General features: G+C 51.3%; 1 protein-coding gene and 1 long non-coding RNA gene across 2 annotated transcripts; one reads left to right on the top strand and one right to left on the bottom strand.

Moving 5' to 3' along the window:
* Positions 1 to 636: 636 nt before the first annotated feature.
* Positions 637 to 20,553, bottom strand: IFNLR1 (interferon lambda receptor 1). The gene is given in 7 exon segments (XM_047873596.1): positions 637 to 2,645; positions 3,623 to 3,756; positions 4,073 to 4,232; positions 6,736 to 6,878; positions 8,923 to 9,107; positions 16,662 to 16,785; positions 20,214 to 20,553. Coding segments are annotated over 7 exon segments (1,842 nt in total). The 5' UTR covers positions 20,539 to 20,553; the 3' UTR covers positions 637 to 1,874.
* Positions 20,554 to 21,582: 1,029 nt separating this feature from the next.
* LOC125173937 (uncharacterized) lies at positions 21,583 to 22,889 on the top strand. Its single transcript, XR_007155196.1, has 2 exons — positions 21,583 to 21,712; positions 22,456 to 22,889. It is a non-coding gene; the product is annotated as an uncharacterized LOC125173937 (long non-coding RNA).
* Positions 22,890 to 24,896: the final 2,007 nt, after the last annotated feature.

Raw genomic sequence — 24,896 nt, 5'->3', positions numbered from 1 at the left:
TTTCTTCACAAACGTCGAAAGGTAAGTTCTGGCTACACGGCAGGGCCCAGGTCTCGGAGCCATGATTGTTCGGATGCTCAGCCACAAAATGACAAAAAGCTTGGTCCCTATAGGCGAACGCTCAGCTATGCTCGCCCGTACCCTGGTGGGTATAGGTTAACAAGGCAGTTGTTTGAGAACACCCGTCGCTACCCCCCGGGTAAGGCTAGTCACCTTGTAGGAGGGCTGACAACACTGACTCCATCTTTGGCTTTCCATCTTGTTCATGTCTGCTCCACGACCTTCCTCAGGACTACGTGTCCCGGGCCCTCGGAGATTAATAGATATATCTTAGAAATGCCCACCAAGGCCGGGATGGGGGGCGGCTTGTTTTAGCCTCCCACGAATCCGTTAGAGAGAACATAGTCTTTCTCTTTCCTGATGCACAGGATCTAATTAAAGGCTAGCTGTCAACCAGGGGCACGCAAGCCCTTTGAGGTGCAGGCGAACCCTCTGATCTCACTACAACGCCCTTCTGAGTGTCCCCTGGCCCCTTCAAACCTGCAAGCTGAGGTCTGGATTTTGCAGAGAATTCCGATGCAGCTGCGTGGCTTATCCTCCCCCCAACAACGCCCCCTCCCCCCACCACACCCCATCAGTAAATTACCCTGAACCAAACTCTGTGAAAACTGCACGGAGTCGCCTGCTTCGTTTCCTGGCCTCAAAGCGCCATCTCGGTTTGGGGGATACTTTACCGTCTCTCTGCCACCTTCTAACATACCTGCTTCCAGGAGACACCGAGTCTCATAATTGGAAGGGAAAATGGGACTTCTTTATACCCAGAGGTCTAAAGTGCGGTCTAAAACAGGGATCACAGACCCAGGAGTCCAGTTCTCTGACGGGTCGTTACCCCACCCCCAACAAATCAGACCCCTTGGAGGGTGGATCCCTTGGTTCTTTTCTGGGAACCAAGGGGAGAGCGATCCGGGTCCTTGGTGGCCGGGCTCGGACTTCTGAGAGTGAGGTTTCCTGACCAGGAGGAGAGAGGAAGTGAAGGTGGAGGGCAGGAGGTAGACGAAGGGGAGACCAGAGAAAAGTGAATGCTGCTAGTCAAAGTCACGTGACTGGTAAACGGCACGGCTGGGATTTGAAGCCAGGTCTGTCTGATAATAAAAGCTGCGGAGGGGTGCCCGGTTGGCTTCCTTGGTTAAGCGTCCGACTCTTGATTTGAGCTCAGGTCATGATCTCACAGCTCGTGAGTGTGAGCCCCGGGTCAGACTCTGTGCTGACCGTGCAGAACCTGCTTGGGATTCTCTCTCTCCCTTTCTCTCTCTCTCTCAAAAAAAAAAAAAAAAAAAAAAAAAAAAAAAAAAAAAGCTGTGTTAATTCCGTAAGTCAGAGACTATCCCCTGCTTACTGGGTTTTTCTTCACTGAGGCCCACGCTAGAGGACTCATGAACCAGGAGGCTGAGACTCAGGGGCGGCGGGAGCTCAGCAGGTGCCGGAGAAAGGTATGACACTCATAAAGGTGTGCTCCAAACCTCCCTCCCCCCAGATCCAGATGGTCCCTTGTGGTGTCAGCCCTTGGTTGTCTACTGTGACCTGACCTTTGACATTGTCCAGGGATGCTTTCTCTAACTGCTCCGTCACCCCAAAGGCAGTGGGGTGATGTGACAGCCAGTCAGCCTCTGACCTCGGCCCATTCTTGTCCTCACCCTTCTTAGAGCTCGGCTCGAAGCCGGCGAGTCAAAGGATGGGATGGCTGCTGCGGCTGGGGTTTCTAAAGTGCCGTAAAAGCCCTCTATGGACCCAGGCAGGATGCGCCCAGGCTCTCAAGTCCAGGTGGCGTCTTGGGTCCTTGGAAAGCTTAGACTTGGAGGGATGCTGAAGAAAGCTTACCTGGCCATGTAATGCCCTAGTGTCCCGCCTCTGATTTCAGCCTTCTGGAGGCTCTCAGCCCTCCAGTTGCCAGTAACGTCACCCTCGATTTCTGATTCCCTCTCCCCTCCTCCTCCTTCTTCTTCCCCCTCCTCCTCCTCTTCCTCCTCAGGGCTGCTGTCCCAGCAAAAGGTCAGTGTGTGAAGAGAAACTGGGGGCTCCCCAGGGACCAGATTGAGCCCTGGTGATGAAAAGCAGCTGGTCCAGGAGGAAAGGTTGTCTTTCAGGGGATCTTCCAGGAAACTCAGGTCCTGGGAGAATTCGTGGAGGAGGAGAGGCTCCTGACACCCATCCCCACCTGGCCCTTGGCCCGGTCCCTTCTTGGTTAAACAACAAGACCCGGGCTCATCCCGGGGAGAGGAGCCCCCAGTGCTGGCCCCGCTTCTGTCTGAAGCATCCGCAGCCGAGGAGCCTTCGGCCTGGCTGGGAGGAGTCCAGGTGCCCCCCACCTCCGAGTGCCCCGGGGTCCGGTGGTCCTGCCCCAGGAAGGGCGGTGGTTCAATGTAGGGCTGGAAGCTGACACCGTCATCTGTGTCCTCCTCATCGTCCTTCTCCTCCTCAGCACTGTCCTCCTCTGATCCTGCCTGGACGGTGGCTGGGGTCCTGACACTAGGGCTCGGCCTGACCCTTCTGGCCAGTTCCTTTTGGGGACAGAGGATCAAGGCATCTGGGGACTCAGGGCCACAGGGCTGGAAGGTTGCCACGGGGCGTCTGTGTCCAGTAAAGTCCTGATTTGGGGAGGGGAGAACAGAAGGGAAAATTTAGGCTTTCCTGAAGCCTGGGTCCCCCCGGAAACAGACCCCGAGACAAAGATTCAAATGTAAATAGTTCTTTTGGGAAGTGATCCCAGGAAACACTAGCAAGGGAGTAGGAAATTTCAGTGGGGCTGGGGAGAGCCGCCCATAAGAGGGTATCATCAGGCAAGTTACCCCTGGGGTAACTGAGCTGGGGGCTCAGGGCACCATCGGGTGAGGGGTGGGGCGGGGCGCAGAAATGTCTGACACAGACGTTGTCATTCAGTTGCGATTTCCCTGCGGGTCCCAGCGCCAGGGACTTTGAAACCACTCCTGTGTGGCCAAGACACTCAGAGTCCATCCTCAAAGCCATCCTGACCCAAGTGCCCACCACACCTCACCTATGGCCCAGCCACCCTCAGCAGACCCTCATTTGAACAAATTGGACCCATCTGACCTCTCTAGGCATCCCCCCTGCCCCAACTGGCCCACAGCCTTAAGGAAGTGAGGCAGCAGGCAAGGGAGGGGATCCCAGGGTCAGCCGAGGCAAGACTCACCCTTGGTTAAACCGTGAACTAAGTGTTGGGACCCTTCTAAGATTTCCCCTTTTGGTACCACCCCCTCCCCTTCCCCCTTCTGGGCATCTCTCCTGAGTCCCAAGGCTGGTGGCCCTGCTCTCAGTACCTGACAAACCCGATGAAGTTATTTCACTATGGAGACTGAAGGCACTGCTCCCTCCCATTTGAATTTTGGCGAAATTCAATTCAAATTGAATATTTGCCATTTGAATTTGGCGCCAAAGGAATGAATTACTAATGGTGGAAATTTAAACACAAAGACAGGAGATGTTCGCGGTGTGGACTATCTTGATAGTCTGGTCTGTCCGTCTGACCTGTGGTCTAAGTCCAGCCCCATTTCCTTACTCTTAAACAACCCTCCCCCTCTGTTGCACATGCCCAGATTTGCCATACCAGGGCCCAGGGCATCTTTGCCTGCTGAAACCAGGGGTTGTCTGTGAACCTCCTCCAGATCACATGGCCTATGGCAATGACCAACAGCAGTGGAAGCAGAAGCAGCAGCAACCCCAGGAATACCCAGTTGGCTCCTAAGAAAGGAAGAACAAAAACCACAGAAACAATGACCATGGCTCTCATCTATCAAGTGCACCTGTGCAGCGGGCTTCGCATACATTATCCCACGTGATCCTCATAAGAATATACCGACCCTACAGATTATGGAAGCCAAGATTCAGAGAGGTTATGTAAGCTACCCAAAGACACACAGCGGGTATGGTGAAGCTGGGATTTTAATTGAGGTGAGTCTATCTCTAGACCCATGCTCTTGACCACCTTATGATAAAGATGGTCTGTCCCGGGGTGGGGGGGGTGGGAAACCTCACTTCTGTACCACTTTGCACTCACCTGGGGCCCCCAGGAAGAAGCAGGTAGGCTTAGAGAACCCACTGTACTTAGGATCACCAAAGGTGTAGATGGTTCTGGCACTGAGGCAGTAGGGTCCGCTGGTGGCTGGCTGCAGGGGGATCTGGACTGGCTGGCCACGGGGAGTGGCTGGAAATCGTGTCTGTTCGGAGAGAGAACAGGGGTGGGCAGACCTGCTGTGGAGATGGGCTCTGCACAACCGGGACAGGGTGGGGCTGGCAAGATACTGCCGTGACCCCCACATCTTTCCCTGCGTTAAAGTTTAAGCATTAAGGGAGCACCTCCCAGCATCATCTGGCTTCTTTTCCACCGAGTCCTGAGGTACAGATGGTCTGAGCTCAGAAGCAGCCCTGCCACTCAAGGTGTCCCTTGTGTGCCGCCCCCCAGGGCCTGCGGGTCCCTCTTTGAAGGGCAGATTCCGCAGGCTGCCTGCGCTCGGAGCCTCACGGTGTATTTGGGGGTAGGGAGCATGATTCAGCCATCACAGACCCAGAAAACGCTAGGCCTTCCCTGCCCAGTCTGGTGTGGGTCACATGTGGTGACTAGCACTTGAAGTGTGTCTCGTCCAAACTGAGATGCGCTCCAACTATAAAATACACACGGGCTTCCAAAGACTGGGTGCGGGGTGCCTGGGTGGCTCAGTCGGTTGAGCATCTGACTTCGGCTCAGGTCATGATCTCGCGGCTCGTGAGTTCGAGCCCCACGTCGGGCTCTGTGCTGACAGCGCGGAGCCTGGAGTCTGCTTCAGATGCTGTGTCTCCTTCTGTCTCTGCCCCTCCTCTACTCACACTGTGTCTCTCTGTCTCTCTGTCTCTCTCTGTCTCTCTCTCAAAAATAAACCTTAAAAAAACCTCAAAGACTAGGTGCAAAGAGTATGTAAAACATGCCAACGGTTTTCATATTATTTACATGTTGAAATGATAACATTTTATGGGATGAGATGAATTATTAAAATGAAATTAACTTGGTTTTCTTCATTTAATGAGGAACATTTATTATTTTATTTTTTATTTTTTTAACATTTATTTATTTTTGGGACAGAGAGAGACAGAGCATGAACGGGGGAGGGGCAGAGAGAGAGGGAGACACAGAATCGGAAGCAGGCTCCAGGCTCTGAGCCATCAGCCCAGAGCCCGACGCGGGGCCTGAACTCCCAGACCGCGAGATCGTGACCTGGCTGAAGTCGGACGCTTAACCGACTGCGCCACCCAGGCGCCCCTAATGAGGAACATTTAAAATGACACATGTGGTTCACATTATATTTCTTTTTTTAATTGTTTAAAAATTTATTTATTTGTTTATTTGTTTATTTATTTATTTATTTATTGAGAGAGAAAGAAGGCAGAAGTGAGCAAGGGGCAGAGAGAGAGAGAGAGAGAGAGAGAGAAGTGGGACTTGTGCTCACCCGATGTGGGACTTGAACTCATGAACCGCGAGATCATGACCTGAGCGAAAGTCAGACACTTAACAACTGAGTCACCCGGGCGCCCACTCACATTCTACCTCTATTGGACGGGGGTGGTCTAGAATGTTTGAGTTGTTCTTGAAGAAAAAAAAAATTTTTAATCTTTGTTTATTTTTGAGAGAGAGAGAGAGAGAGAGAGAGAGAGAGCGCGCAAGCGGGGGAGGGGCAGAGAGAGAGGGAAACACAGAATCCGAAGCAGGCTCCGGGCTCTGAGCTGTCAGCACAGAGCCCGACGCGGGGCTCGAACCCACGAACCGTGAGATCACGACCTGAGCCAAAGTCAGATGCTTAACTGACTGAGCCACCCAGCTGCCCCTAGAATATTTGAGATATCCTTAAAGGCAGGGACTGTCTGAAGACGATCTATATCCCTGGGATCCAGAGTACATATGCAGAGTGTCAGGAGTGTGAATGCTGGTTCAGCAAGACAGAAAGAACAAAAACAGGGGACAGTAAACTACGCGGGTCAAATGTGGCTTGCCACCATTTTTGTACACAGCGTTTTCCTAGAACACAGCTATGCCCATTTATAGACCTAGTGTCTATGGCTCCTTCTGTGCAGTAGACGTAGAGCTGACTAGCTGTGAAAGCCCACATGACTCTCAAATTCAAAAAACATTTGCTATCTGGCTCTTTACGGGAAAAGTTGGCCGACCTCTGCCATCAATAAACATGTGCAGGCAGGCACATGTTCGTTCGTATGTGAGAAACGGGTCTGGAGCTGGGTATTTGTGGTAGTCTCTGGGTACTTTTAGTTTTCTTCCTAGAGCGTATCTGCACTTTCTGATTTTTTGGTAATGAATCCAGGGGCTTGGCAAGCAGGCTTCCTAGTGCCTCTCATGCTTCAACAGATATCATGGGGAAAAAAGGATTTCATAATTAAAAATGAAATATATATATGTATATTGGGTAGAAAAACTGTGCTGTTACCACCTATAATGCGAAAGGGCAGGACACCCTGTACTTGGCCTCTTAGGTGGAAAAGGGCAGGGGTGGGCCGCAGGCCAATCGTGCTGCACAGAGTCAGGGAGTGACTGCCAGGGGTGGGGGTAGGCGGGGAAGGCTTCCTGGAGTTGGTGTGCAGAAAGCAGGCAGGGAGGGTGAGAGGCACTGGGTTTTGGTGGGGCGGTAGGGGATGGGGGGGCGGGTCCAGCCAGGGGGCAGGAAAGAGGCTTCTTACCTTATTCTTTGTTCCCTCCTTCCAGAAATCCACCTCGTACTTCAGATCCGGTGGGGGCATGCAGTGGGGCAGCTGATATGTGGCATTGATGCTCAGGATCTCCTCCTTCCGGGTGACTACCAGGACGGGTGGGGCTGGCTCCACTGGCAGAAATAGAAGCGGACCTGTCAGCATCTATCCCCCTGCCCCCAGGCAGGTCTGCTCCCCCACCCTCCAACCCCCGCTCCCCCAAGCCCCGCCCCCAGCCCAGAGACCGCTCCTAGAAAGGGAAAAATGGCTCTAGTGTTTGCATCAAGAGCCTTCAAGCCATTTGGTTGAAGTCTTGCAGTGACCTTGGAAGATGGACCACTATTCCCATCTTACAGAAGAGGCAAACGGAGGCTCGGAGAGGTCAAATGAACAGGCCAAGCTCACAGCTAACCTGCCTTTCCTCATGCTGTCCCTTGCACCTGGGCGCCCTTCCCGTATCGCTGGGCTGTCAGAATCTTGCCCACTTGGTGCCACATCACCACAGAGCAGCTGCAAACAACACACACGCATTATCTCGGTTCTGTGGGTCAGAGTCCAGTGGACTCCGATTACATATTAAGCCCTGGGCAGGGAGCTGGAGGGAACGGGGATCTTGACCTCCGGGAGCTGGAGGAAATTCGGGGGAAATGAGGTATGCAAACTACCGAAACTCAAGCGAGAAAACGACCAGGGCCACAGCCGAGGGCAGGAAAAGGCAGGAAAGGTCATTCCGGCATGGAGTGTGCTATGGGAGAATCAGGAGAGCTTTAGGGAGGCGGAGGCAAAGCCAACATTCATACTACTTACAAAAGTAACCTCCTCGACGCCTCTTTCCTTCTAATCTCTTGTTCCTGTCCATCCTGTCCGTCCGTCCATCCACCTGTTCGTCCTTCGCTCTTCTAGCCTGTCTGCCCGCTCGCCTTCCCACCCTTCCTTCCTTCCTTCCTTCCTCTTCCTTTATACTGTCTTCCTGCCTTTAGTCTAGCCAACCACCTGCTCTCCTCCCATCCACCCTCCCCATCCATCCATTCTTCTTCATTTCCCATACATCTTTCCTTCTTGTCTGTCCCCCCTCCCTTGTTCTCCTTTCCTCCTGTCCTTCCGTCCCTTCCCAGGCAGCCAGTCAACCTTCTATTTGCTTCCATCTAGCCCGTGACCCGTCCATCTGCCTTTCCTTCCTGTTCTCCATCTTTCCCATCCACACATACTTCCTTCCTGGTGAGCATGTCTTGCCGTGTAGCCTTCTTCCTTCCCCTCCTCCACCGTGTCCTCTGCACCCCCTCCATGCGTCCTTTCTTCTTACCCATCCGTCCCTTCTACCCTTTTCATCCATCCACCCAGCCAGCTTGTACCCAAGTCAGTTCTTCTTCCTTCCTACTCTCCCTCCCTGCCACCCTTCATTCAAGCCCTTCCTCCTCTCCATCGGAGCCTTGATTTGCTCGCAAGTATTTTGAGAAGGCTGGGCAGCAAGTTACAGATCTCAGCTCCGTGAGGATATTGTCTGAGCATTTATCTTCTCCTTCTTACCACCCCGCCCCCCTCTCGGTCTGGTTCAAATACCGTGTTCAAGACTAGAAAGACCCAGATTCACATTCCACCTCCATCCCTTATTAACTGTGTGTCCTGGCAATTTCCTTAACTTTTGTGAATCTTGCTTATTATTTTTTTTTTAAATGGGGCAATGAAAATGAACCCCACAGGTCTGTCGTTAGGATTAGAAATAAAATATATACTGGGAAGAGAAAAGTGCTCTCCTCACTCAGTGTTTGTTTGTTTGTTTTTATGACATTTATTTATTTACTTTTGAGAGACAGAGCACGAACGGGGGAGGGGCAGAGAGAGAGGGAGACACAGGATCAGAAACAGGCTCCAGGCTCTGAGCCATCAGCCCAGAGCCCGACGCGGGGCTCGAACTCACGGACCGCGAGATCGTGACCTGGCTGAAGTCGGACGCTTAACCGACTGCGCCACCCAGGCGCCCCTAAAAAAAATTGTTTCTTAAAGAGAACTTGAACATAAAAAATAGCACCAAGCATATGCCGGCAGAACTCCCCTGACACCCTGCCACGATGCCAGGCTACGTGGGGCTGCCTCTGCTTTGGAGAAGTGGAGACAGTGGCCGGGACAGCAGGGCCTGGACAGGGAGCCTCCCACCTGGTCCCTTAGCCACAGACCTACCGTCAAAAAGGTAATCCAGGTACTTGGACTCCACCGGGGGGGACCTGGAGCCGGTAGAAACTGCCCACACACGCCCCTTGAACTTGTTGTACAGGTCTTGTTTCTCCAGGCACATCAGAGAACAGGCCAGCTCTTTGGTTCCGGCACACTGTTTCACTTTCCGCCACCGTCTGGGGGTCGGAGCGCTGAGGAAGGAGACAGGAGAGCGTGGGCTGCAGACTCAGCCTCTGGGGCCAGGGAGCTTGGAGAACACCGGCTCCCTTGTCCCTTCATCCGCCTGATCGTCCACCCGTCTGCCCCATCAGCCAGCCATGGGCTGGGACAGAATGAGAACAGTCCGGTTAGGAGCTCAGGCTCTGGAGAGAAGCACGCAGTGGGATCCCGGCTGCGTCCCTCACTAGCTCCAGGGCCCCCGGCAGGCCAGCCTCCCTCCTCCTCCCCCTCTTCCTCCCCCTCCTCCTCCTCCTCCTCCTCCTCCTCCTCCTGCCTCCCCAGGGCTGCATGGTGCCTGCCATCACTGGTACCAGCATCCACTTCCCACGTTCTTCTCCGCTCAGGCCTTGCGGGCCACCTGCTGTGTGCCAGGCATCGTGCTGGATGCTGCGTGGCTGTCAGCGGGGACCCGCAGGCCTGTGATGCGAGTGTTCTGAGAACACCGGGGTCCAAAGAAGGGACCAGCACCCCGGGCATTATTCCTGGGGAACTGGCAATGCCGGGCAGGTCCTGCCCTCGGGAACGTGATGGGGAAGGGGTGAGAGACAATTATCACATCACTGAGGTAAATCGGGAGCAGGTAGGTGCAGTGACAAGGGGAAATGGCATGGCAGGTGGTGGGGGGGAGGGGTCGGGGGGAACTCCTTTCCACAGGTGGCTCAGGAAAGGCCAGGAAGGTAATATTGAGGCCGCAATGGCAAAGCAGCCGGGTGAAGGCCTGGGGGAAGGAAGTGTCCAGAAAAAAGCAAGGAGGCCAGCGAGGCTCAAGGCCAGTGGGTGAGGCGGGGAGAGGTGTGGGCACAGGGGTGGGTGGGAAGAGCAGGCAGGGCCGTTCCGTCTTGCCAAGGAGCTTGGATTTTATTTCAAGTGTGCTAGGAAGCCACTGGAAAGTTCTGAACAGGGGGGGCTGAGGTGACCTAATTTCTGTTTTTGAGAGAACAACCTCTGATAAACCAGCTGGGAGGCCACAGCAGCGGTCTAAGAGAAAACAGAGGTGAGGATGGCAGGAATGGGCTGGACTGGGGTTATATTTTGGAGGTAAGGCCAACAGGACTTGCTCGTGGACTGGATGTGGAACATCGGGCAGGGAGAAACCAGAGCGACTCCTGGGTTTGGGAACTGAACGACCCGTGAGTGGAGGAGGCTAGATGGGGGCAGCAGAGAGGACGGATTTTTGGAAAGAACTCCTGTTTTGTTTCTTGGTGGAGCTACAGTATATAAACGTTAACAATAAAATGAAACCTGGTCTAGTTATATTCAATTTTTTTATGTGTATTTATTTTTGAGAGAGAGAGAGAGAGAGAGAGACAGAGACAGAGCACGAGTGGGGGAGGGGCAGAGAGAGAGAGAGGGAGACATAGAACCCAAAACAGGCCCCAGGCTCCGAGCTGTCAGCACAGAGCCCGACGCGGGGCTCGAACCCACGAACCGTGAGATCATGACCTGAGCCGAAATCAAGAGTCAGACACTCCACCAACTGAATCACCCAGGCGCCCCTATATTAACATGAGACAAAATATAAACTTCAAAGTCCAAAGAAATACTAAAGGGGAAAAGAATCACCACATAATGAAAAATTATTCCGTTTCCCGGGATGATATGAAAAACACTCTCCCCGGGGCGCCTGGGTGGCTCAGTCGGTTGAACGTCTGACTCTTGATCTCGGCTCAGGTCATGACCTCCTGGGTCGTGGGACTGAGCCCCGCGTCTGGCTCCACGCTGAGCATGGAGGCTGCTTAAGGTTCTCTCCCTGCCCCTCCCCCACTCACACTTTGTCTCTCTCAAACTAAATAAATAAACATTAAAAAAAAATTCTCCCTGAGTATTATGCTAAGTGAAATAAGTCAGTCAGAGAAAGATCGATACCATATGTTTTCACTCACATGTGGATCCTGAGAAACTTAACAGAAGGCCAGGGGGGAGGGGAAGGGGAAAAAAAAGTTACAAACAGAGAAGGAAGGAGGCAAACCATAAGAGACTCTTAAATACGGAGAACAAACTGAGGGTTGATGGGGGGGGGGGGGGAGTGGGGGATGGGCATCGAGGAGGGCACCTGTGGGGATGGGCACTGGGTGTTGGATGGAAACCAATTTAACAATAAATTATATATTAAAAAAAAATTCTCCCTTATATGTGCCTGCTAAATAGACACACACTCTAGACAGCAAAACCAGACAAAACTATAGGAAGAAACAGAAAAACCACAATTATAATAAGAAATGTTTAATATGCCTCACTCAGTAATTGAAGATTGAACAAGTAAAAATAATTATTAAATACATAAAGCACACAAAAAAAGAACAACGTAATTATCAAAGTTGGCTTAATGAACATAGGACTGAAAAAATTGGTTGAGCCACACGTGAACCATCAGCAAATTATTATTTTTTAAAAATTTGTATTTATTTTTGAGACAGAGAGAGACAGAACATGAGCAAGGGAGGGGCAGAGACGGGGGTGGGGGGGTGGACACAGAATCTGAAGCAGGCTCCAGGCTCCCAGCTGTCAGCAGAGAGCCTGATGCGGGGCTCGAACTCACGAACCATGAGATCATGACCTGAGCTGAAGTCAGACGCTCAACTGACTGAGCCACCCAAGCGCCCCAAACCATCAGCAAATTATTAACCAAAATATTAATACACAGTCCTATTGGCTTAGGGCCCCACCCTTATGACCGCATTTGATCTTAATTTCTTCTTGAGAGGCCCTATCTCCACATACAATCACGTGGGGGGTTAGAGCTTTAGGCTATGAATAGGAGGGTATACAATTCAGTCCGTAGCAGAGCTATTATGAATTACAGTGCTATGAATGTTCATGTACAAGTCTTTGTATGGACATGTTTTCATTTCTCTTAAATAAAGCTTTAGGAGTAGAATCTGGGAGATTTGGTAACTGAAGGGGAAACTTGACAAGAAACTGTCAAGCTGATTTCCAAAGTGAATGTACATTCCCACCAACAATGCAGGAGAGTTCTAGTTCCTCCACATGCTTGTCAACACTTAGTATTGTCAGTCCTTTTAATTTTAGCCATTCTAGTTGGCGTGTGGTTGCGTTTCATTGTAGCTTTAATTTGCCTTTCCCTAATGACTAAGGTTGTCGAACATCTTTTCATGTGCTTATTGGCCACTCGTGCACTTTTTTGTGAAGTGATTATTCCAGTTTTTTTCAGGTGATTTGTCTTCTTATTGAGATGCAGGAGTTCTTTACCTATTTTGGATACTAGTCTTTTTCCAGTGTATATATTGTAAACATCTTTTTCTCAGTGGCTGGATTTTTTTCATTTTCTTTAAGCTTTTTTTTTTTTTAAAGACTAAAAGTTTTAAATTTGATGAAATCCAGTTTATTAGATATTATGGACTAAATTGCATTCCCCCCCCCCCCCCCCAGTTCAAATGCCAAAGCCCTAACCCCCGATGACTGTATAGGCTTTTGGAGATGGGGCCTTTAAAAAGGTGATTAAGGGGCGCCTGGGTGGCTCAGTCAGTTGAGCGTCTGACTTCAGCTCAGGTCATGATCTTGCAGTTTGTGAGTTCAAGCCTTGCATCGGGCTCTGGGCTGACAGCTCAGAGCCTGGATCCTGCTTCAGATTCTGTGTCTCCCTCTGTCTCTACCCCTCTTCCACTTGCTCACTCTCTCTCAAAAATAAAAAGAAACATTAAAAATTTTTAAATAAAAAGATAATTAAGATTGAATGTGGTCATAAGGATGGGACCCTAAACCAACCGGACTTAATAGTTAAAAAAAATTTTTTTTAATGTTTATTTATTTTTGAGAGAAAGAGCATGAGTGGGGAGGAGCAGAGAGAGAGGGAGACACAGAATCCGAAACAGGCTCCAGGCTCTGAGCTGTCAGCACACAGCCCGACGCGGGGCTCGAACTCACAAACCGCGAGATCATGACCTGAGCGGAAGTCAGACGTTTAACTGACTGAGCCACGCAGGCACCCTGGACTTATAGTCTTTAAAGAAGAGAAAAGGCTACCAGGCATACTCTCACACAGAGAAAAGGTCATGTGAGAACAGAGAGAAGGTGACCGTTTTCCACGGCCAAGGAGAGACGCTTCAGGAGAAAGCAAACCTGCTGATACCTCGATCTTGGACTTCCAGCCTCCAAAACTGAGAGAAAATAAATTTCTGTTGTTTAAACCACTCAGGCTATAGTATTTTGTCATGGTAGTCCTAGCAGACTAATACAGATTTTGGTACCAGAAATCAGGTGCTAATGTAAGAAATAGCTAGAAATGTGAAAGTGGCTTTGCCCCCGGGTTTGGGTAGAGGTGGGAAAGATTTTCAGGTGCGTGCTAGAAAATGCCTAGAGTGCCTTGAAGAGACCATCGGTAGGACTATGGAGCCAAAGGTGGTTCTGGGGAGAGCTCAGATGCAAAGGAGGAACGTCTTACTGGAAACTGGGGAAAGGCGATTGTTGTTATAAAGTGGCAGAGACTTGGCTGAATTGTGTTTTGGTGTTTTGTGGGAAATAGAAGTTGAAAGTGATGAACTTAGATATTTAGCTGAGGAGATTTCTTTCTTTCTGTTTTTTTTTTAGAGAGAGAATGTGAGTGGGGAAGGGGCAGAGGGAGGGAGAGAGAAAGAGAGAGAGGGAGAGAAGGGGGGGAGGGGGAGAGAGAGAGAGAGAGAGAGAGAGAGAGAGAGAGAGAGAGAGAGAGAGAATCTTAAGTAGGATCCACACTCAGTGCAGAGCCCAATGCAGATTCGATCTCACAACCCTGGGATCATGACCTGAGCAGAAATCAAGAGACAGATGCTCAACTGACTAAGACATCCAGGCGCCCCAGCTGAGGAGATTCCTAAGCAAAGTGTTGAAGATGTGGCCGGATTTCTCCTTACTGCTTATGGTAAACGGAGAGAGGAAGACAGGCACATACAAGGGACTGTTAAGCAAAAAGAAACCAGAAGTAGAAAATTCTCAGCCTATGCATATGGCAAAAAATTAGAAAGCACGTTCTAGAAGGAAGACCATGGGTGTGGTTGAAAACTCATTGCATAAGGAGATCACGGATGGGGCTTGCTGATTTAATCACCCATCTCAGCAGAAGCCAGGAACAGAGGTGGAATTATACTTATCTATCTACCCATTCCACACTCACTGAAAAAATCTAAAGCAATAGCTAAGTAGTGATCAGCACAGCTAACATACACATTGTGTCCTTTAAAACCATTTTCTAGGGGCACCTGGGTGGCTCAGTCGGTTAAGCATCTGACTTCGGCTCAGGTCATGCTCTCGCAGTCCGTGAGTTCGAGCCCCGCATCGGGCTCTGTGCTGACAGCTCAGAGCCTGGAGCCTGTTTCGGATTCTGTGTCTCCCTCTCTCTCTCTCTTACCCTCCCCTGTTCATGCTCTGTCTCTCTCTGTCTCAAAAATAAATAAAACGTTAAAAAAAATTAAAAAAAAAAAACATTTTCTACCAAGTGGACAAATGGCTGATTCTGGTTTTAGATCAGGAATTGTGCAAATGATCCTGGAACATCTTGTTATAACAGCAATAATCAAAACTACCAGAGTCAAATTAAAAGGACTCTGGAGCCAACCTGAAAAGATGTTTTGCTGGCCAGAGATGGGACAATTCAAGTTTTAATGAGTAGACAGGTTGCAATGGATTGAAACCATCAGATATGTTTAAGCACTCGAGTTCATAACGATTAAAAAAAAAAATTGGGGGCGCCTGGGTGGCGCAGTCGGTTGAGCGTCCGACTTCAGCCAGGTCACGATCTCGCGGTCCGTGGGTTCGAGCCCCGCGTCGGGCTCCGGGCTGACGGCTCGGAGCCTGGAGCCTGTTTCCGATGCTGTGTCTCCCTCTCTCTCCGCCCCTCCCCCGTTCATGCTCTGTCTCTCTCTGTCCCCAAAATAAATACACGTTGAAAAAAAAAATTAAAAAAAAAATTGATCACCTTTGGGAGATGAGAAGGAATTCAATTCGTGATCTTGAAAACTTGAGGAAAAAAAAAAAAAATGAAGGCTATGTCCCATCTCGCCCATCTGAAGAGTACCACTGAATATCACATACTCTACAGGAGAGGAAGCATGTCTTTGTAAAATAATTCCAACTAATCCATGAAAAAAAAATGATACAATTAGAATATCATCATTTTAGAATCCTCATAGGTGTTTAAAAGCGTCAAGGGGAAGGAAAACATCATAAAGTCCAGAGGATGGACTTTCAACCCTAATCAGTTTATTCTGTCTCTACTATTCCCAGCTATGGGGCTTTGAGCAAAATATCCTCTTGCAGAAGGCCTCGGCTGCTCCCTCCTCACAGGGCTGTGTGTCAATAAAGACACTTCATGTGCCGACACGGTACATGTTAGGTGTTTTCGGCCTCCTGGTATATTTCTGTACAGTTCTTTTTTTTTTTTTTTTTTTTTAAGTTTACTTACTTATTTTGAGAGAGAGCGCCCACGAGCAGGGGAGAGGCAGAGAGAGAGGGAGAGAGGATCCCAAGCAGGCTCTGCACCGCCAGCTCAGGGCCCAACGCAGGGCTCGAACTCACAAACCTGAGCCGAACTCATGACCTGAGCCGAAACCAAGAGTCGAATGCTTAAGTGACTGAGCCCCCCACGCGCCCCCCCCTTACAGTTCTTTTTTTTTTGACAGCTTGCTGGCCCGTGTGCCCTTTTGCAAGGCAGGCCCCCATCGCTCGAGTCTGGACGCTACAGAAGGAGGGACCATGACAGAACAGGAAGCGCACGAGCTTTGGGGTCGGAGGGACTTGGCTGTTTCTTCTGGTTCCATCCTTGGTTTCCTGGGGTAAGTCACAGCACCTCTCTGAGCTCAGGCTCCTCGCCTCTAAAATGGGGGAAATGCAGGCCTGGGGATCCAGGGAGCAAAAAGTGAACTCCTCACGCGAGACCTTAGCGCTCAGCCTGGCACAGGCGGGTCCCGCGTCCACAGCGCTCACCTCCCCCTTCCTGCTTCCTCCTCCTCGCCAATCCTAGAGGAGTCCTCCTGCCTCTCTGCTTTTATCACCTTACCCTCCTCAAGTGACCTCAAGGTTCTTGAGGAAAGAACCTCAAGTGACTCCCATCTGGGTGCAAAGATGACAAATTTGCTTCCACTTTCAGATTCCTCTGGGTTGGCCTGGACTGCCCGTTGGGCAGGACCTCAAGTCGCCGTAGGGGGAAGGTTGTGGAGCGACGCCTAACACAGGCTCTGCAGGAGATACGTGTGCCCTCCCTTGTCAGCTGGCACAACTCCAAGCACCTCCCCCAGGCCCTGGAGAATTCTACCACTGGGCCCTCGTAGCTCTCCTCAAGCCGTGTTCTGACTCTTCTCAGAGATCGTCCCCACCCCCTGCGGGCCCATCACCTGTGCCCTGTGCCCTAGTCGACATCATTCTCGCCGCCAGACCTTTATCTCATTCTCTCCAGGTAGCTGCCCATGCTATCTCCCCCGGGACACAGGGAACCGGGAAGATGGCCACACCCCGCAGCGGGCCCACACAAGCCCCTCCAGCCTCGCTCCACCTCCTCAGTCTCCCCGAACGCCAGACTGGAGGCTCCCCTCTACCTTTGGTAGGCCACAAAATAGGTCACATTCTGGGAGTAGCCAGGCCCTGGGAGCCATGTCAGGTACACACTGAAGTTCCAGGAGAGCAGCGTCACGTTCTGAGGAGGAGCCAGATGGGGCCTCCCTGTGGGAGAGAAAGAGGTCCTGAAGCCTGGAGCTCCTGGCTGCTCTTGACGTGGGCCATTTGGAGCTGACCAGTGGCGGGCTGGGCAGTCGGGCGCTCACTGAGTTTGAGGACCAGGAGTCATCTGGGGTGGCTAGAGCACAGGGGACATGGTGTCGGCTGGGAGCCCAGGGTCAGGATTCCAATCACGGCCTTGCCACGGACCGGCTGTATCGCAGCCCCTTCCCCTCCGTAGGCCTCAGTGGCTGCTCTGTCCTATGGACAGGAAGCTCCTGGCCATTCTGGCACATGAGGGTTTCAGAAGCACACTGCAGGACAGGAGCCACCTACTGGATTTCCTGGACTCCAGGAGGGAACAGGGTCTCAGGAGCAGGGGCTCACCTCTGTTCGTAGCCATGTCCCCAGAGCCTGTCTGCAACGGTCCGGGCTCAGAGTAGGTGCACAATAAATATTTGTTGACTGAATGACTATTGTGATAATTTGGATTAGTCCAAAGGCCGCCCAACTGGTCTCCCTGCTTCCAATCTTGCCCATTCTCCACAGAGCAAGCAGCAAGGGTTAAGATGAAAGTCAGATCATGTGGCGCTTCTGCTTTAAACCCTCAACTGGCTTTCACTTCATTCAAGGTTAAACCCAAAGTCTTTATAATCCTCCACAAGATTTACCTAATCCCAGCCACCGCTCTCCCCGTGCTCGCTGCTCTCCAGCCACACTGGCCTCTCTGCTGTTTCTAGAGCCTGCCAGGCACCCTCTTCCTCCAGGCCTTTCCACAAGCTGTTCCCTCCGCCTAGACTGTTCTCCCCCTGGATCTCTAGCAGGCTCGCTCCTTTGTTTCCTTCACATCTCTGCCCAGATGTCACTGTCCCAGTGACACTTTCCCCTTACCACCCTTAACTGGCTTCTGCTTCCCCTCTTCGGCACCTCTTCCTCACTGCTAACCCTCATCTTCTGAAATATACACCTGATGACACCTCTTCCCAGTTCTATGCCCTTCCCTCACCCTTAGAAAAATGTCCACACTCCTTAGTGAGGTCCATGACCGGCCATCTTGTCAACCTCTCCCCAGTCGGCTCACTAGGCTCCAGCCAACCTTGTTTCTTGTCCTTCTCAAACTACTGCGTTCTGTTGGGTACCTCTGAACCCAGGGGTCTTCGACTGCCTGGTGTTTGTTCACCTTCTAATTTTTTTTCACCATCTAATCCTTTAAAGACTTGATTCCAAAGTCACTTCCCTCGAGGAGTCTTTCCTGATATCTCTAAGAAATGGTAGTGGTGACTGATGGTGGGACACATCTGACTGATGATGATGACCGCAGCTAATGTGCTTTGCATCCTAACTATGTGCCAGGAACTACGCTAAGTACATTGGTTGCATTTCTTTGGATCCTCCCCACATCCCCAGGATGTAGGTACTAACTGTGACCATCACATTACACATGAGGAAAGAGGCCTTCTCAGGTAATAAGCTGTAGAATCAGAATTCACATCCAGGCCTAGCCAACCCCAAATTCTGAGCTCCTGATCATACTTCCTCCTCTACGTTCTCGTGGGGCCTGTTCAGCTTTATTCTTCCAACATCTGTGAACCGCTATTGGCCAATGACATCTGTGCCACGAGTTTCACAGGGGAACACAATTCCATTCCTGCCCTTTAGAAGCGCGTGGACCCAAGGGAGAATTCAGCGCCCTGAAGTGTCACACGGGCCATGGTGGAAATCCATACGGGTTACAGAATGGCATCAGGGTGGAGGGTGGTTGTACCGATGGCTCTCAGCATGGCTCCCCGCTTCTGGTCTTTTAACCCAAATGTGGGTACCTGCTTCCACCCCATCCTGTGATCTCTGGCAGGAACTGGGTCACTGGGGTACAGGCGCTATCATTGCTCCCAGCTTTCCAGCTGGTGACCAGCAGAGGCCAAAGTCTATCTGCAATCAGCTTATAAGGTATCCTTTTTTTTTTTTTTTTCAGCTTATAAGGTATCTTGTGGGCAGGACAGGCCCAAAGTCTGAACTTGGCCACAGTGGAGAAATAGCAATGACAGTAGTTACCTTATTAACTGAGCCTTCAAAGGGTGGGAGGCCCTGGTCTGGCACTTGGTCCACAAAGCCTCATTCAACCCTCAGGACGAACCAGCCTATAGGGTAGGTGCCATTCTCCTTCCGTGCAGGGGCACTAGATTCACAGACAGAGAGTAGGCAATAGGCCTGAGGCTACACAGCCAGTTTGCGTGGGGGCCAGGATCTGAACCTGGATCCGGCTGACCTTCACCCTAAACTATCACACAGTTTGTGTTGGGTACATTAAGCGTTCCTCCGGTAAAAGTAGCGTTAGGCCCAGATGGGAAAACTATTGAGTTTGACAGCGCAACAGGGGGACAGAGGACCCCCACCCCTCACACACAGGTACACTGTCCCTTACCAGCTGCAACAAAAGTCACTGCGCAGAGGTGCCAGGGGCTGGGGCATCCCTGAGCTGACCCAGGTGGACGGACGGTCCTGCTCTAGCCACCCACCCCACAGCCAAAGCTGGCCGAGCTTGCTTCAGCCTTAGCCTTCTCTTCAGGGGTCTCACCTGCGCTTTCCTTCCTGGGCCATTCCCCTCAGTGCCCTGGGCCTCAGCTTCCCCATCTGAAAAGGCAGAAAATAGACCCTACCTCATAGAAGGGTTGGGTTGTTTCGCTTTAAATAGGGTAATGTGCCCAGCACAAAGAAGTCTTAGTATTAATTATCAGTATTAGCTTGTGCCCCAGGGCCCTTCTGGGTCTTAAATTGTTAGCGGAAGACTAGGAAGTCTAAGACTGGGGGCAATATTGGGACCTTCTCCTGATTGGTTGGGGTTTGGCGGGTGGGTCCTATCCTGGGGTGTTTTGTACCCTGCCACCTTATTTACCAGTGGGAGCTCAGAAAAAAAGGTGGCTTTCGTTAGAGGAACAGCAGCACACAGACTAAGCCAGAGCTCCCTCCCCTCAGGTCTGGGTGGAACTTCTGAAACCGCGCAGGGGGAAAGGATGGCGGCTCCGGGGGAGGGCAGGGCACTCCCCTGAACTTCCCCGGGTACCGAGGATCCAGCGTCCTGTGAATGCAGAGGACAGGGCTCTCGGGGAAACCTGAAACAGCACTCTGTAAATCAATGCAGCTGCGTTTTAAACTGCCACCGTCTTTTCCTGTTCACCTGGAGCTGGATTGGCAGTAGGAATCTGGGTCTCTTTCCTCCCGGAAAGCAATGGCAAAGACTCGGGTGTGTCGACTTCCAAGCCCCCGTGTTGAAGAAAACGGGCGGTGGGTGGGCAGGGCGGATTCGCATCCCCTCCTCTGGCGGCGGCCGGGCTGAGGCCACTTCCCTCCTTCCGGGAGCTCCGCCGCCCAGGGCAGGCGCCCCGCGGCACCCCCCCCCCCCCCCGCCCGCCCGCCCCGCGGCCCCCCGCCCTTACCTTGAGTGGACTGCAGCAGGCACAGGAGCAGGGGGACCCACCGGCCGAGCCCCGCCAGGCCGGCTCCTGAGCTGCCCGCCGGGCGCCGCCAGGTCCCCGCTCCGGCCCCGCCGCCCGCCGGCCGGCAGGTGGTTGCGGACGGCAGCCAATGGGAGGCCGAGCCGCGGGCCCCGCCCCCGCGGGCCGGGACTCGGCGGGGGCTTCCCCGGGGGCAGCCCCGCCGCGGCGAGCTGGGCGGCCGGCCGGCTCCCCGCGCCACCGCCACCGCGGCTCAAAGACGGCTGGAACCTCCTCCGCGTCTGCGTGGCGGTTTGCTCCGCCGCATCCTGGGGGTGGCGGATCAGTAAAGCCATGCCTGGGGGGAGGGGAGGAGAAGGGTTGATGACCGACGGCCACAGTTAGGGGTTCCAGTACGGGAGCTGAGTCAAACAGCACGAAGAGTTCAGGGCCAGTTCAACAGCACAGCCTCAGACACCATTGGCGGTGTCCGAGCGTGTTTTATGTGCCGGGTACTAAGCCAAGCACTTCCCGCACGGTAGCTACTTTCATCCCCCCCGAGAATCTGGTGGGTCAGTCCTGTGACTCTCCGCCTTCTTCACAAGGGGGTGGCAGCCTCGAGAGAGCCGAGAGCCGAGGGCCTACTTCCAGAGAAAGCTGGGGCCTCCGACACCAAAGCCTATGGTGTGTTACCAGTCACCCCGACAGTAATAGCTTCCGAGTGATGGAAACAGCCTCACCGCAGAATTGTCTACCGTCATTAAAAAGCAGGCTGCCGAGGGATATGTCACGGCTCGGCGAAGTTGGCAACGTACTCGAGAGGCAGAAAAGCAAGTAGCAAAATATGGTCCCATTAAAAAAAAATATGTGTGCGCATAGGCATGGATAACAGATCGAGGATATACACCGATATGTGGGTGGTTGTTAACTTCTGGGTGGTGAGGATATAAATACATATAATACATCACACATATCTAATATACATAGTGTATATTATACAGATTATATGTATACATATTATACACACGTGTGTATACAGATATGTATATTATATATGCGTGGTGTGTATTATATATGTATTATGTATATTGTTATAATATAATACATGTATATGTACATGTATATATATGCAATACATATGTATTATATAATCTATAATATATAACATACATATCATATATTATGTAATATATATGTATTCTATATTATACACATGTATTTTAAGTTTCTTCTTTCTGCTCATGTTTAGTTTCTAAGCTTTTCAATAATTTGTATGTATCGCTTTTCCGACAAGATTCTAAAGGTGATCATTGCTCTCCTTTATTAAATGTTATCTTCTTCTCTTTCTCTTTTCTTTTTTTCTATTTCCCAGTACTTCCAAGGAGGTATTGCTTCCTCTTTACAGAAGAGGAAACTGCCATTTTGAGGACCCAGAGAGCTTATGCAGGTGCTGGGTTCTGGATTCGGCACCCGGCCTGACTGCATGGCCACCCTGCCTTCGGGTAATTGCTTTGTCCACTCTGTGGGTATCCGTGACAGGCTGACTGACCATTGGTGGGCTATGATAAAGCCGGTGAACGAGGAGCAGATAGAGAGCACAGAGAGTCCTGCTGCAGGTGCCAGCTCTCAACCTGTATCCCGGCAGTTCTCGGTTGAGAGAATGCATTTTCACAGAACTAGGTGCATCCAAAAGTGGCCCTGAGTTTGGCCCTGGGTGAAAACATTCAGGAATCTCAGGATAGTTCTGAGATTCGCATCTATGATATCAGCCCCATCAGCACTATTTAAGTTTATTTATTTATTTTTGAGAGAGAGAGAGAGAGAGACGGAGAGAGACAGAGAGTAGGGGATGGGTAGTGAGAGAGGGAAAGAGAGAAGCAGGCTCTGTGCTCTCAGCGCTGGGTCCGACATGGGGCTCCATCCCATGACCTGAGCCAAAATGGAGAGTTGGACGCTCAACTGACTGAGCCACCCAGGTGCCCCTCAGTCAGCACTACTTGACAGGGCTTACAGGGACCATGTTTGGACCTCAAAGACAAGGAAGATGGAAGAACCCCCGCCCCCCCCCCCCCCCCCCAACCAACTTCATCCAACCCACGGCAGCTCTTTCAGGCCAAGAATCCCAGTGAACTGGGAACAGGTTGGCAGTGGGGACAGGGCACTGGGGAAATGTCTTCATCTGCCACCTGCTCCACCCACTTGGCTTGTCTGAATCGGGCACCTGTTTTTTTGTTTTGCTTTTCAGGAGGCTTCAAGCCCAGCACAGAGCCCAGTGCGGGGCTTGAACTCACGACCCTGAGATCAAGACCTGAGCCGAGATCAAGAGTCAGACGCTTAGCTGACTGAGCCCCCCGGGCGCCCCGATGGCACCTGTTCTTTTTGACAAAACCTGCCACGTGCTTGTTCTCCCCCGCCCCTTTCCCCCATACCCTATAATCTCAAGCTAGGAAACCTTACGTCTGGATGACATTCTGAATCAACATGAAAGAACATTTTGTGACCATAAAGGTCAGGTTAGTTACGTCTCTCAAAACCTTAAAGGAAGTCATCTTGGATGCGGGTCAGAAAAATCTCAGCCAGTTACCACAACCTAGCGTCTACGCAGGTCCTCAGTGTGCGGCTCCAGTACCTTTCCACTATCCCCAGTATTGCTCGTAAATCCATTCTGGTATAAAACGAGTATACTTCTACTGAGCTCTCTTTATCTAAAACGGCATTCAATACCCTTAATATTTATTTGAATCCTTGCTGTGCAACAGCCTCCGCAGTTTACATATATTGTGGTGTTTAATCCTCACGACAACCCCACGAGGTGGGTATTTGTATCCCTTTTAACAGACGGAACTCTGAGAGGTTACGTCGCTTACCCAGGATCACACAGCTGATTAGTGATGGGGCTAGGATTTGAACCTTGGTCTGGCTGTCCTCAAAGCCCGTGGGTTTCAACTTCTGCTATTTATCCTCCAGATGGTTAAGGGCAGACAAAAATGAAATTCCCCGATCTTGATCACTTCCTGATTTGCAAAGATCACAGCACTAAACTGGGAGGTCAGCTGGAAAATGTTTAGCAAGTGGGTCTGGGGGGGGGGGGCGGGGAACAGGAGGAAGCCCCGTGTCGGTTTCTGGGGTGACTCTCTCCATGAGAAGTTCAACGTGAGGTCACCGAACACGGAGTTGTGAAGAAATGCACCCAATTGGTTCTTCTGAGCCAACGTAGGCCTGCATTTCTACACTGGGAAAGAACCATCACTGAGCTTCTCCAGGGTTAGAACAAAGCACATCCCAAGCCCTAAGTGGGGAATAAGGCTTACGTTCCACAGCACGAGGCTCAAGATGTCTTACACACGATCAAGTTTACAATGTGGCCTCCACCTTCCCTTTGACCCTCTCTTCCAATTCTCTAGGCTCCAGCTACACAGAGTGCTCTGCTGGTTTCTCTCCCCCATTCTCTCCCTCCCTCCCTCCCTCCTTCCCTTCCTCTCCCTTCTGTCTGTCTGTCTGTCTGTCTCACCTCCTGGGGTTTTCCCTTCCCAGGTTGCTCTTCCCCCTTGTCCCCTAGTCAGTGCCTGTTGCTGCTTCCTGTCTCAGCCCCTAAGTCACTTTCTCAGGGCGCTTTCTTCACTTCCTGACTTTGGTTTCTTCCCAGTCCCCACATATGTCTCCTTCGTAGTACTTAATCACCATTTCACGGAAATCATATTTGTGCCTCGAATCTCTCTCTTCCTGAGTACATCCTCAGGACCTGGCACAGGATAGGTAAGACCCACGCACCTTCAACATCTGGGGCTCAAACACAATTCTGCATGCTCCAAACAACCCAGCTTCCCTCCTGGTTCCTGGCAGGAAGCCACTCACTTAAATGTTTACTAAGCTGAACTTGACATTGACTCATACTTACAAGACCTCAGTATCTCTTTTGAAAGTATGACTTCACAGTCATGTTTCGTTCCACAGGTGGGATTTTATAATCACGCCTCTTCCACAGACTCTGAGAATAACGTGTATAAAACCACACTGCTGTACAAGGATTCCCAGCCTCTCCCTCTCCTGCCTGGGCCAGCAAGGGGCCCAGCGAGACTGGATCAATTAACACTGGAAAAGGCAGGAGAGGAGGGAAAAGTTAAGAGCCAACGGGGGCTTAGGCGTTTGGAGAAGAAAGGAGCAAGTTTAGGGAACAGAGGCTGCGGAGATGAGACATACGAAGGGAGAGGTGGAGAAAATGGATTTTGGAACTTTTTGTTCTGTGTTAGGACTGGAATCCCTTGTGGCATTTTCTCCCCCCAGTTGCAGGACTTAATGACTATATTAAACACTGTATGCTTCTTTTTTAAAATAATTTCTAAATGTTTATTTATTTGAGAGAGAGAGAGAGAGAGAGAGAGAGAATGAGCAGGGGAGGGCAGAGAGAGAGGGAGACACAGAATCCCAAGGGGTTCCAGGCTCTGAGCTGTCAGCACAGAGCTCGAACTCACCAACCCCGAGATCATGGCCTGAGCCAAAGTCGGACGCTTAACTGAGCCACCCAGGCGCCCCAAACATCGTACACTTCTAAAGAGTGAATTTTGTAGTAGGCGAATTCTATCTCCATCGAAGAGAGGGGGGTTGCTAAGGGCACAGACAGGTGGAGCCAGGATTTGAACCTAGGCAGCCTGGAAACATATGGCAGCCTGGAAAGAGCCTAGGATT

This window comes from Prionailurus viverrinus, chromosome C1 (assembly GCF_022837055.1).
Source record: "Prionailurus viverrinus isolate Anna chromosome C1, UM_Priviv_1.0, whole genome shotgun sequence".
In the NCBI taxonomy this organism is placed as follows: domain Eukaryota; kingdom Metazoa; phylum Chordata; class Mammalia; order Carnivora; family Felidae; genus Prionailurus; species Prionailurus viverrinus.
Note: the sequence above shows the minus strand (reverse complement) of the source record. Positions and strands in the feature narration are given on the sequence as shown.